The sequence below is a fragment of the Physeter macrocephalus genome, chromosome 8, assembly GCF_002837175.3.
Source record: "Physeter macrocephalus isolate SW-GA chromosome 8, ASM283717v5, whole genome shotgun sequence".
Classification (NCBI taxonomy): Eukaryota; Metazoa; Chordata; class Mammalia; order Artiodactyla; family Physeteridae; genus Physeter; species Physeter macrocephalus.
In genome coordinates this window covers 129,066,642-129,080,902 of record NC_041221.1, presented here as the reverse complement: position 1 = coordinate 129,080,902, position 14,261 = coordinate 129,066,642, and the positions used below count along the sequence as shown (strand labels likewise).

The following is a 14,261-nucleotide window of genomic DNA, read 5'->3' as shown; positions in this document are numbered from 1 at the left end:
TAGACACCTTTAAGAGATTGTGTTATGCACGATGAATAATAAGAGATCTGTACACCATCGTGCCTATATTTAACAATAATTTATTGTATACTTAAAAATTTGCCAAGATGGTAGACCTTGTGTTAACTGTTCTTATCACAAAAAATAAATTAATAAATTAATTAAATAGAAAATAAAAATAAGGAAGGTGAGAAGAAACTTTTGGAGGTGACGGATATACCAATGGCATTGAATGTATGTCTCCTGCTTAATATGAAGTAGCCAAAATTACCTCTTATGCAGCTGGATTAAAAAAAACAAAGTTTAACTTGAGTCTTTAGCACCTTTAGATTAAGCTTCCAGTTTACAGGAAGTATTATGCTAATAATATCACAAGGATGGAAAAGGAAAATCTGGAAGGTGGAATGTGCTACAAAACACTGGCCCAGACTTTCAGATTACTGTTACTAGAACAAGAACTTTTGTAGATTCTAAAAGGATGGTTGAGAATTAAAAGAGATTTGAGTTTCAGGTTACCAAGATGCAGCGCATGATCCTGGATTGGATCCTGCTTTGGACATAGAGATGTGAAGGGAATTTCGGGTATATGTGGAGAAATTTGAATGTAGACTAGAGATTAAATGCTAAAAAATCACGTTGTTTTCATTATATTAGATGTGATGATATTTTGCTATATGAAAAAGATACTTTTTTGAGATGCATATAGAAGTGTTAACGATAGTGTCATGCTTTCTATAATTTACTTTTAAAATACTTGAGAAAAACTGAGTTGAGGGAAAAAATGGACATTACAAGGTGCCAGATTCCATTACAAAAATTTTCAACCTTGTAACAGTAGGAAACTATAAAACTAAGATAACAACTCTAGGAGGGGCGGGTGGAAAGATTTGCAATAAAAATGATTAATCTTTAAAATAAAAAGAACTAAAAAGGCGAATCAGTCAAGTTCCCAGTTCTCAGTAAACTACTACTGAAAAATGTTTAGTTTCACTTATATCATAATTAATGAAATGGAAAATAAAATACCATGAGATACTATCTTATACCTATTAGTGAATCTCTTTATCCTTATAATACCTTCTGACATAAATTATCTTTTTCTGATATTTATATTGGTACATCAGCTTTCTTTTGATTAGTATTTGTCTAGTATGTCTTTCTATCCTTTGATTTTTAAACCTCTTAATGTCATTTTGCATGAAGTGAACTGTTATTCCTGATAAATTTGGATGTATTTCTCATATCTTGTTTTGTGCCTTTTCCCTCTTTTTCTCCTTTCCAGGTTTCTGGATTGGTTGAGTTTTCATTATTGTTTTATTCTATCAGTTTTGAAGTTGCACATTCTATTTTGATTCTTTTAGTCATTATTCTTGAATTTTTCACGTGCCTATTTTGAAATCTGAAGTTAATACCTTTAGTATCCTTTTAAACAGTACAAGAACCATAAAATGCACCAAATCTGATCACTCCTTGCATCTTAATCTTCCACATGATCATTGCTTTTTTGTTCCATGTTGTCTTGAAATCCTCTGAGTTATTTTTTAAAACCAGCATTATTTATTTATGTTTACCAACATATTTATCAAGCTTTTTTACTACTACTGCTTCTTGTATCACACCTTCCTTTGTGGTTCATTTCACTCATTACATTAGCAGAACTATTAAACCCTAGCGCTAAAGAATCTTGAGGGAAAGAAATCTATCCCACAGTGCCGATATCAGGATTAAACAAAGTTATTTTTGTGAAAGTGCTTTATAAATGGTAAAACACTGTTAAAATACGAGATTTATTTTTTGTTCATTGAATATTATTAGAGGGTTAATCTGGTAAAATGTAACAAAGCTATTAAAATCATCACACAAGTTCCTCAGCATAAGGAAATATTTTTTAAATTATACAGAGACCTTTTTAGTAGCATTGTTTGTAATTGTGGAATACTAGCAACAACCCAAATGGTGAAGTAAACTGTGGTACATCAATTTCATCTAATAGCAGGTAACCATTAAAATAATAAGTAGCTACATGAAAGAGAAGTATTAATAAAAAAAAAGATAAACAAAATTGCACATATTCATTGATTACAACTCTGTAAAGCTGTCTTAGTAAAGATTGGAATAGGTCAACAAAAACCTAATACAGTAGTTGCTATGCTGAGGGGAAGAAGTTCTGTGTTTATTTTCCTATGATGTTATTTATCAATTAAAAAACTATTTAAAAGATATACTTGGAGATTGAAAGGATGGAGGTTAGAATAAGGTCAAGAAAAAGAAAGAGATGCTATCATTTTACATTTAGTCACTGCAAAAAACATTGTGGCATCATGCCCTGTTAATTGATTAGAATCAGTTCATAGAAAAGTCATTTGACCTTAATGACTACACAGTTCGTAAAAAAACACAGGTTGGGGCTTACATGGTGGTGCAATGGTTGAGAATCTGCCTGCTAATGCAGGGGACACGGTTTGGAGCCCTGGTCTGGGAGGATCCCACATGCTGCGGAGCAACTAGGCCCGTGAGCCACAACTACTGATCCTGTGCGTCTGAAGCCTGTGCTCCGCAACAAGAGAGGCCGCGATAGTGAGAGGCCTGCGCACCGCGATGAAGAGTGGCCCCCGCTTGCCACAGCTAGAGAAAGCCCTTGCACAGAAACGAAGACCCAACACAGCAAAAAAAATTAATTAATTAATAAACTCCTACCCCCAACATCTTCTTTAAAAAAGACACAGGTATCAGTTTTTAAAAACATGTTGCCAATTTGGAAGCCACCAATAGAGACAAAGGTTTTAGGGCAAAAGGATGAATGTTGCCTACTAATACAACTTTTCAACACCAAAGTCTTTTTTCTAAACTATACAATTACTAGTAATTCTTAAAAATTCTCAATACTGTTTGCTAATTTCTTTCTATTCTCCTAAAATAATGTGGGTTTTTTAAAATACCATGGTAGTTCACATTAGTTTGTTCTCTATAGATGAGCTGACAGCTTTGCTCTTATCTTTTTTCCAGGAGTCCTGCCAAAGTTGTTTCTATTATCAGGCTCCTGGCCCCAGGGAATAGACTCCTTCAGTTTCCACAGTATTCACATTAATGTGTTCAACTAATACAACCAAGTTCCTGCTTATTCATTCAGTTATTTATTCAATAAACATTAATTGAGGGTGTACAATAGGCTGGTCATTGAGGATAAAGAGATCAATTAAATAAAACCCTTATTCTCAAGGAGCTCACAGGCTAGTGAAGTAAAAAAGTCCCAAGTGCATGACACTTATGGGATACAAAGTCTTTTTATGTAATAATAATATAAACAATCATTAACTTTTTTCAATTTGCAAGGTTATTTTTAATAAACTTTTATTTCATTTAGCTTTAGATTTGGAGAAACGTTGAAAGAATATTATAGAGATTTCCCGTGTACCCTGTACCCAGTTTCCTCTGTTGTTTGTATCACTATGGTACATTTGTCACAAGTGGGTAACCAACATTGGCACATTAACTAGACTCCACAGTTTCTGGGGGTTTTCTTCGTTTTTACCTACTTAGTTTTAGGGGGTTTTCTGTCTGGGATGTCATCCAGCATACCACATTGCATTTAGTCATCATGTCATCTTAGATTCCTCTGGGCTGTGACAGTTTCTCAGACTTTACTTGTTTTTGATGACCTTGACAGTTTTAAAGAGTACTTTTCAGGTATTTTGTCCTTCAATTTGGGTATGTGTAATATTTTTCTCAAGGTTACACAGAGGTTATAAGTTTTGGGGAGGAAGACCGCAGAGATAAAATGCCATTCTCATTACATCATGTTAAGGGAACATGCTACTAACATGAGTTACCACTGTTGATGTTGACCTTGATCACCTGGCTGAGGTTTGTCAGGTTTCTCCATTGCAAAGTTACTCCTCTCATAATCCCCCTTCCAGACTGCACACTTTAAAATGAATTGTATTCCACACTTATCTTAAGTGTATCCCACACTTAAAGAGAATTATGCTTCATTTCCTTGGGCTAGAATATCTACAAAAATTACTTGGAATTCTGCATAGGAGATTAAAATTATTAACTTTTGTTTGCAGGTTAACATTAATAAACCTCTTTCAAATACATTATTTTATGGTCCCTGCTCAGAGAGTTTGCAATCAGGTTGGGGAGATCAGACTAATAGAGGAATAGTTATTGACTTATGAAAACATTATAAGAAATGTAATTTTGTACACTCATGTTCATAATGGCATTATTCACAATAGCCAAAAGATGGAAGCAACCCAAATGTCCATTGATAAATGAACGGATAAACAAAATATGGTATATGCATACAATGGAATGGAAGATTATTCCACCTTAAAAAGGAAGGGGAGTTCCCCGGTGGCCTAGTGGTTAGGATTCCGGGCTTTCACTGCCGTGGTCCAGGTTCAATCCCTGGTCGGGGAATTGAGATCCCCCATAAGCCTTGCGGTGAGGCCAAAAAAAAAAAAAAAAAGAAGGAAACTCTGCCACGTGCTACAAGATGGATGAACGTTGAGGACACTATCCTACATGAAATAAGCCAGTCAGTAAATGACAAATACTAAATGATTCTACTTATCTGAGTTACCTAGAATAATCAAGTTCATAGAGACAGAAAGTAGAAGTGTGGTTGCCAGGGGCTGGCAGGGAGGGGGAAAACGGAGAGTTGTTGTTTAATGGGTACAGAGTTTCAGCTTTGCAAGATAAAAAGCGTTCTGGAGATGGATTGTACAACATTATGAACATACTCAACACTACTGAACTGTATACTTAAAAATGGTTAAGATGTTATGTTTTATGTTACATGTATTTTACCACAATTAAAACATTTTTGAAGATACATAATTTTGAATAGGATTTTTAAATAACTTGCCCTCCAATAGGGACCCACAGTTACACTGTAGATCAGAGACTGCAAAATAGCACCCTGTATGGTTCTTAAAACTATGAATTGCCAACATTGAAAAATCAGGAGATTATACATAATAATCAGGATTTCTGGCTTCTTTGAAAAATTGGATGAGTTGGCAACATAAGTCCAAGGGTGTCACATGGCAACAGTCAGCTGGAGCTGAGCAGTACTTGCCACCTGGAGACAGGTCACTCTGCTGCAGTTTTCTGCAGCCCCACCATCTGTGCTGTTGTCAGACCTTGCCCATCTCACTCATTTTCATAGCCAGCATGACTCCCTAAAAATAGTGAGTGGTTGGTGAGTTTTCTCCTGCTTAGTGAACACTAGTACAGTGGTGTCTCAATCCTACACCACCTAGATTCCCTGTGCAACCCTATAACAGAGAGAAGTTTAAAACTCAGAACTTCGTGTATTTAAGGTACTAAAATAACAAGTCACTTGGCAGTTCCTCTGAAACCTTCATCTAAGCCCACACTTCCTCAGTGTAGCCCAAAGGAGCTGAGGAGAACCAGAACAAACTCTCTCTATGAAATCTTCTGGGGAGAGAAGGCTCTGCCAGAACTCAGCTTTGGTTTTGAAAGCACCATTTTAAGAGCACCTTGATCCAGTCTATTGTGATTCCTACCTCACTCCTGCAGCAAGCCATGGTCACTCCTGCAGTCTCAAGGAAAAGGTCTTTCAAGTGTTCAAACCAGGCATGTCTAACCAAGAGTCCAAAACTTTAGCACAAACAAAACCAGACATGGTACAGGAAGGCTGCCACCAAAGTCCCATACTACTTTTATCCCACCTGTGCAGAGCTGTGACTACCCCCATGTAAAAGGCTTCCTGCCAAAGCTCCTGGCCCCAGGGAATAGACTCCTTCAGTTTCCACAGTATTCACATTAATGTGTTCAACTAATACAACCAAGTTCCTGCTTATTCATTCAGTTATTTATTCAATAAACATTAATTGAGGGTGTACAATAGGCTGGTCATTGAGGATAAAGAGATCAATTAAATAAAACCCTTATTCTCAAGGAGCTCACAGGCTAGTGAAGTAAAAAAGTCCCAAGTGCATGACACTTATGGGATACAAAGTCTTTTTATGTAATAATAATATAAACAATCATTAACTTTTTTCAATTTGCAAGGTTATTTTTAATAAACTTTTATTTCATTTAGCTTTAGATTTGGAGAAACGTTGAAAGAATATTATAGAGATTTCCCGTGTACCCTGTACCCAGTTTCCTCTGTTGTTTGTATCACTATGGTACATTTGTCACAAGTGGGTAACCAACATTGGCACATTAACTAGACTCCACAGTTTCTGGGGGTTTTCTTCGTTTTTACCTACTTAGTTTTAGGGGGTTTTCTGTCTGGGATGTCATCCAGCATACCACATTGCATTTAGTCATCATGTCATCTTAGATTCCTCTGGGCTGTGACAGTTTCTCAGACTTTACTTGTTTTTGATGACCTTGACAGTTTTAAAGAGTACTTTTCAGGTATTTTGTCCTTCAATTTGGGTATGTGTAATATTTTTCTCAAGGTTACACAGAGGTTATAAGTTTTGGGGAGGAAGACCGCAGAGATAAAATGCCATTCTCATTACATCATGTTAAGGGAACATGCTACTAACATGAGTTACCACTGTTGATGTTGACCTTGATCACCTGGCTGAGGTTTGTCAGGTTTCTCCATTGCAAAGTTACTCCTCTCATAATCCCCCTTCCAGACTGCACACTTTAAAATGAATTGTATTCCACACTTATCTTAAGTGTATCCCACACTTAAAGAGAATTATGCTTCATTTCCTTGGGCTAGAATATCTACAAAAATTACTTGGAATCCTGCATAGGAGATTAAAATTATTAACTTTTGTTTGCAGGTTAACATTAATAAACCTCTTTCAAATACATTATTTTATGGTCCCTGCTCAGAGAGTTTGCAATCAGGTTGGGGAGATCAGACTAATAGAGGAATAGTTATTGACTTATGAAAACATTATAAGAAATGTAATTTTGTACACTCATGTTCATAATGGCATTATTCACAATAGCCAAAAGATGGAAGCAACCCAAATGTCCATTGATAAATGAACGGATAAACAAAATATGGTATATGCATACAATGGAATGGAAGATTATTCCACCTTAAAAAGGAAGGGGAGTTCCCCGGTGGCCTAGTGGTTAGGATTCCGGGCTTTCACTGCCGTGGTCCAGGTTCAATCCCTGGTCGGGGAATTGAGATCCCCCATAAGCCTTGCGGTGAGGCCAAAAAAAAAAAAAAAAAAGGAAGGAAACTCTGCCACGTGCTACAAGATGGATGAACGTTGAGGACACTATCCTACATGAAATAAGCCAGTCAGTAAATGACAAATACTAAATGATTCTACTTATCTGAGTTACCTAGAATAATCAAGTTCATAGAGACAGAAAGTAGAAGTGTGGTTGCCAGGGGCTGGCAGGGAGGGGGAAAACGGAGAGTTGTTGTTTAATGGGTACAGAGTTTCAGCTTTGCAAGATAAAAAGCGTTCTGGAGATGGATTGTACAACATTATGAACATACTCAACACTACTGAACTGTATACTTAAAAATGGTTAAGATGTTATGTTTTATGTTACATGTATTTTACCACAATTAAAACATTTTTGAAGATACATAATTTTGAATAGGATTTTTAAATAACTTGCCCTCCAATAGGGACCCACAGTTACACTGTAGATCAGAGACTGCAAAATAGCACCCTGTATGGTTCTTAAAACTATGAATTGCCAACATTGAAAAATCAGGAGATTATACATAATAATCAGGATTTCTGGCTTCTTTGAAAAATTGGATGAGTTGGCAACATAAGTCCAAGGGTGTCACATGGCAACAGTCAGCTGGAGCTGAGCAGTACTTGCCACCTGGAGACAGGTCACTCTGCTGCAGTTTTCTGCAGCCCCACCATCTGTGCTGTTGTCAGACCTTGCCCATCTCACTCATTTTCATAGCCAGCATGACTCCCTAAAAATAGTGAGTGGTTGGTGAGTTTTCTCCTGCTTAGTGAACACTAGTACAGTGGTGTCTCAATCCTACACCACCTAGATTCCCTGTGCAACCCTATAACAGAGAGAAGTTTAAAACTCAGAACTTCGTGTATTTAAGGTACTAAAATAACAAGTCACTTGGCAGTTCCTCTGAAACCTTCATCTAAGCCCACACTTCCTCAGTGTAGCCCAAAGGAGCTGAGGAGAACCAGAACAAACTCTCTCTATGAAATCTTCTGGGGAGAGAAGGCTCTGCCAGAACTCAGCTTTGGTTTTGAAAGCACCATTTTAAGAGCACCTTGATCCAGTCTATTGTGATTCCTACCTCACTCCTGCAGCAAGCCATGGTCACTCCTGCAGTCTCAAGGAAAAGGTCTTTCAAGTGTTCAAACCAGGCATGTCTAACCAAGAGTCCAAAACTTTAGCACAAACAAAACCAGACATGGTACAGGAAGGCTGCCACCAAAGTCCCATACTACTTTTATCCCACCTGTGCAGAGCTGTGACTACCCCCATGTAAAAGGCTTGACGGGACTTCCCTGGTGGTCCAGTGGTAAAGAATCTGCCTTACAATGCAGGGGATGTGAGTTCAATCCCTGGTCAGGGAACTAAGATCCCACATGCCACGGGGCAACTAAGCCCGCACGACACAACTACTGAGCCCGCGTGCCTCAACTAGAGCCCGTGCACCATAACTACAGAGCCCAAGCGGCCTGGAGCCTGTGTGCCACAACTAGAGATGAGAAAACCTACACGGCACAACTAGAGAGAAGTCCGCGCTGCAAGGAAAGATCTCGCATGCCTCAACAAAGATCCTACATGCCACAACTAAGACCCAACGCAGCCTAAAATAAATAAATAATAAATAAATCTTTAAAAAATAAAAGGCTTGTCTACCTCCTAGATGCCTCTACTTCACATACAGAACTACATCCAGCTTTGGAAAAGGGTTCTAGGTAACAATTCATATTTGGTACAATCTGTGCTAGATACTCAAGGTAGTCCTAAAGCCAGGCTTCCAGGCCACCAACACAGAACCACTTTGGGATGCTCACTGAAACTCTCCATTATAAGCAATAGCTTACACCTCCATTATGTGTGCTAAGGCCAAGGAAGAAGGAAGTGTGTGGTCTAGAAGGGGGCCTCATTTGCTCCCTTCTGGGGTTATAGGTCAGAGCCTAAGGTACACAAAGGCTGATTCCCCTGATCACACCTATTCATACATGGCCCACCAGGGTGTGAAAGGACACTCCCACCCTTGTGGGATGTGAAGGAGAGGCCATGCCCGTATGTTATGTGGCTGTGATGGATGTTTTTTGGTTACCTTCCTAGCATCTAGGTGCCTCTTACTACTACCTAGGACCCCAAATTTCTCAGGTATGAAGTTTGGGTGGGATGAAGCCCATCTCCAGCTCCAGGGAGAACCAATTAGTATATCTCATACCCCTGGCCACAGTTCAAGGGTGAACATGGGATCAAGGGTGAACAAGGCTAAATTCTTGGACTTTTAATTGAGCAATCAGAAAAACACAATTTGCTTTCTCCTGAGGCTCATGAACAGGGTACATATAGATTCAGGAGGCTGGACATCATCTTGGGTCCACAGTGACCCAAGAATGGGTCACTGCCTGAGAATGAAGACAATGGTCACTGAGGTAAGCAACATAAAGGAGGCTCCACCCTGGATCATTCGGTTGTATGAGCTAACAAATCCCCCATTTGGCTTCAACCAGTTTGGGTTAGGTTTTTGATCACTGGCAACAGAAAGGATCCTAATTGAGACCCCAGTGAACACAACTTGTCCCAGCCAAGTTTTGATGGTCTCTCCTCTAATCACCATCTTCAATCACCAGTATTTTCAATTCCTTTTAAGACAGATCAACCTGGCTACAACTGCATTAGAGTTTACTTGACGTAAAAAGATATTCTCAATATTTATGTATTTTAGCATAAAATTCTATTTAGTGGTTTACATTACTCTTCTTTTTACACAAATCTTTTTAAAGGAAATTCAATCTTCTGATTTTAAGAAATGCAAATGTGGAGCAATGATGTATCCACCTAAGGATTTTCTTTTGTAATAGAAAATGTTTTTAAAGGTGAAAAATAGGGATTTTTATTATTATTAAAAGATAAAAGTAAAATTATTTTTTAAGGTACAGGCATTGGAAACAGTTTCACTATATGCCATTATTAAGCATTCTCTATCTGATTGTTAGAAATTATTCATTTCCTCAAAGAGAGAGAATAAATTGGTTGGGGATGAAATCTTGTACTATGCACTTTCTTTGCCAAGGCAAACGCTCAACATTTCAGAGCCATGAGAATGCTTCTGCATTTGAGTTTGCTGGCTCTTGGAGCTGCCTACATTTGTGTCATTGCTGTAGAAAGTCCCATGAATAGACTGGTGGCAGAGACCTTGACACTGCTCTCCACTCATCGAACTCTGCTGATAGGTGATGGGGTAATTTTCTTTTTGATTCCTACAGTCTTTAAAATATATAGGTAATCATTTGTGGTGGCTAATTTTTAAAGATCTGTCATTAATCATGAAATTATGAGAGTGTTAGTACTATATGATTGATAACCATATTACTAGCAAGAATTTTACTAAAAGTTATGAGTGCTAGAGTGCTTTAAACATGAATGTATTTTCTTTCCTTTTCAGAACTTGATGATTCCTACTCCCGAACATACAAATGTAAGTTAAATCAAGATTTGATAAATGATTGAGTGAATAAGTAAATTTCATATTTTAAGCTATAAAGCATTAGTTATCACTGGAATGATTTAATTTTCTCCATTCTGTTTTTGTGTGAGTGGATACAAATGTATGTACTTATAAATATGAGGAATAACTTTACAAGTAGAATTCATTAAACAAGTGGATCAGGCCCTTTGGTGATATTGTCAGTTGTCCATCTCAAAGAGCCTCATGTAAGGCATTCTTTTTTTTTTTTTTTTTTTTTTAGGTATTTAATGTCTTTTTCTTCACTATATGCTTTTTAAAATTTATTTTTTTTTAATTGAAGTATAGGTGATTTACAATGTTGTGTTAGTTTCAGGTATACAGCAAAGTGAGTCAGTTTTATATATATATATGTGTCTGTTCTTTTATATATATATTATTTTTCAGATTCTTTTCCCATATAGATTACTACAAAATATTGAGTAGAGCTCCCTGTGCTATACAGTAGGTCCTTGTTGCTTATCTAGTTTATATATAGTAGTGTGTATATGATACTCTCAAATTCCTAAGTTATCCCTCCCCACCTTTCCCTTTTGGTAACCATAAGTTTGTTTTCTATGTCTGTGAGTCTGTTTCTGCTTTGGAAATTAGTTCCTTTGTATCATTTTTTAAGATTCCACATATAAGTGATATCATATGGTATTTGCCTTTCTTTTTCTGACTTCCCTTAGTATGATAATTCTAGGTCCATCCATGTTGCTGCAAATGGCATTATTTCATTCTTTTTTATGGCTGAGTAGTATTCCATTGTATATATGTACCACATCTTCTTTACCCATGCATTTGTCGATGGACATTTTGGTTACTTCCATGTCTTGGCTATTGTAAATAGTGCTTCCTTCCAGAAGAATTCCATAATGGGTGAGAGGGGCCTCCTAGTCTCCATTCAACTCTATCTATGGCTTTCCTCTCACTCTCATGTCTTTCTGAAAGTTTAGCAAGTTAGGTTTATATTTTTAGAATCATGGTCAGTAGACATTAAAATATACAATGAATGCCCTATATTAATATATGTGTCATTTCCACATATTTAAATTATTATGACCATATAATGGAATTGTATATATTTGGAGTATGTCATGGTTGTATTAAAATGTAAAATATATGATTTCATTAGTCTAAATAGAATAAAATTACCAGCTAGAACTACAAAAGGAAACTCATGGGAGCTCAATCAGTATTGTAGTTGCATTATACTTCCTAAACATTTTAATTTCAGTTAAGGAGTTAATTTATATCATTTGTAAAACTCCTCAGTAGTTATATAAACTTTATCTACTTTTGGAAATTATATCTCAGTGTGAAGTGGTTTGCCACTTGGGAAAGGAACAAGTAAAATATTCTTTGGAGAAGAGAACTCATGTAAACAACACAACTAACTTCTGGAACTAAATTTTTATACCTTGTTTTGATTATTTATGTTTTTAAATCTTCCTCATTTAGCACCAACTATGCATTAAAGAAGTCTTTCAGGGAATAGACGCATTGAAGAATCAAACCGCACAAGGGGATGCCGTGGAAAAACTATTCCAAAACTTGTTTTTAATAAAAGAATACATAGACCTCCAAAGAGTAAGTTAAAAACATTTAGTGGAAACTTAAGTATATTTGTCTGGCTCTGCCTATGTTTACAAGAATTGACAGTTTCCCACAATACTTACTGTCTACTCTTTTCACAGAAGAAGTGTGCAGGAGAAAGATGGAGAGTAAAACAATTCCTAGACTACCTGCAAGCTTTTCTTAGTGTGATAAACACCGAATGGACAATGGAAAGTTGAGACCAACCTGTCTCACTGTAGCGAAAGATTCTGGAGGAGGAGAAGGATGTTTTACTGCAACAAGGATGAGGGCCAACCAAGGGTGGGGTCTTAATATTCAGTGTAATGAAACTTCAGAGGCAAAGTAAATATTTCAGGCATACTGCTACCTCACACAGGCAGAAAGCATAAAAACAAAATATTTGAGCTGTATTTCAGATATCAGAATCATTGAAGTATTTTCCAGTTTCAGTTTGCTCTAAGCAAAATAGATATATACTTTTATCCATCTTATTTAACATAACATTCTGTAAAATGTCTGTTAACTTTATATTATTTATGAAATAATTGAGAACTTGGAAAATTAATATTTATTTCACCTTAGGCTATGTTCCAATAAAACAAAAATAGACAACTCTGATTCAATTTGTTGCTGGCCTTTGTCTGACTTCTGAAGTGAGCACAGTCTCTGTGAGAACATGCCAAGTTTGGAGAGCATTCCCATCTTCCAGGTGGCAGAAGTCGCAGGTTGCTAGGCATACCATGGGTGGATGAGATCTAGCAGGACTTAGTGGGGAAGGGGGTAGCAGGGACATGGGCAGGGGCTGGAGCCTGGTTTCCTCTCCATGGTATACCCAGAGCCTAGGTTGGTGCAGGTAAAATGGGAGGTGATGAATGAATGAGTGAATGAATGAATGATTATAAGGGCCTTCCAGAACTGGCCAGAGAATTAAAATGAGTTTCACGGCTTCCCCTGGGGAGGAGGGCAGTGTAGGAAGCTGTATCTAGGTCTCTTCCCAGCCTATGAGAAGAATGTGGCAGGCCAATCCCACTACCAGTTTGGGGAAGAAACGCTCCTTGTGGAACCCAGAGCTCTGTAACCTGGGGGTTCTTCACCTCACCTGACATTGTGGCATAACAATGGTCAGAGAAGCACTGATAGGCAGTTATATTGGGGAGGCTGGGTTCTAGAGGTGCCCACCATCTCTATTCCCAGGGGCAAAGCAGCATTAGGCAGAACAACACTCCAATCTGCCTGTTTATGACTCTCAGTACCATAATTGGAAGTTCCTCCGCTTGAGGAAATTTCTTAAGGATTCAAAAAATATGTTCTTTAAGATATATTTTAAAACTGAGACCTGGAGGAGAGGCCCAGTAACAATATTCAGCTATGCCATTAATGCCTTCCTTTGCTTACTGATCACAGGCCCTATACTGCATGCTGGGAGACAGTTGTGGGCATGTGCTACAGGGCCTTACAGATGGTGCCATTACCCTGGGCATTATCTGCATAGATTGCACGTGTTGCGCTTGACTGCTTGTGTGAAGCAACTGCTCCTACTGTTTCTGGGTGTGGGAGAGGGGCTAGGACAGTCAGACACAGATTCCCAGGTGGGAGAATGCAAGTCCTTTTGTGCAAGAAGACATATTTCCCTTCCAGTGCAAACACAGGCATGGTAGTCAGCACTCTGCTGTGGCTTAGGCTCCCAACTTGTGCACCCACCAAGCCCCAAGAGCTGGGGCTGAGATGATGAAGAGGTGTCAGCATAGCACTACGATGACTGTTCTCGAAACTGACAGGAAACAGGAAACTCAATTTGAGAAGAGACTGAATGTCAATTTAATTCAATTCAGCAAATATTTATTGAGCTCCCATACGTTCCAGGACTGTTCTAGGTACTAGGATTCATCAGTGAATAAAAAAGACAAAATTCCCTGCCCTTGTAAACTTATATTCTCTCTCAAAAAAGGTCATTTTCTAGCCAAGATATGGAAGCAACTTAAGGGTCCATCAACAGATGAATGGATAAAGAAGATGTGGTGTATAT

The 14,261-nt window shown here is 37.8% G+C and overlaps 1 protein-coding gene across 1 annotated transcript; it reads left to right on the top strand.

Moving 5' to 3' along the window:
• Positions 1-10,214: 10,214 nt before the first annotated feature.
• IL5 (interleukin 5) lies at positions 10,215-12,563 on the top strand. Its single transcript, XM_007110710.2, has 4 exons — positions 10,215-10,390; positions 10,595-10,627; positions 12,119-12,247; positions 12,355-12,563. Exons 1-4 carry the CDS (start codon positions 10,247-10,249, stop codon positions 12,451-12,453), a joined length of 405 nt encoding a protein of 134 aa, XP_007110772.1. The 5' UTR covers positions 10,215-10,246; the 3' UTR covers positions 12,454-12,563.
• Positions 12,564-14,261: the final 1,698 nt, after the last annotated feature.

What these genes read in the sequence shown, in the direction of transcription:
- IL5 (XM_007110710.2), top strand. Translation starts at nt 10,247, where the DNA reads ATGAGAATGCTTCTGCATTTGAGTTTGCTGGCTCTTGGAGCTGCCTAC. An exon ending in CTCTGCTGATAGGTGATGGG is followed by an intron (nt 10,391 to 10,594) that starts GTAATTTTCTTT and finishes TTTCCTTTTCAG; the next exon opens with AACTTGATGATTCCTACTCC. An exon ending in CTACTCCCGAACATACAAAT is followed by an intron (nt 10,628 to 12,118) that starts GTAAGTTAAATC and finishes TTCCTCATTTAG; the next exon opens with CACCAACTATGCATTAAAGA.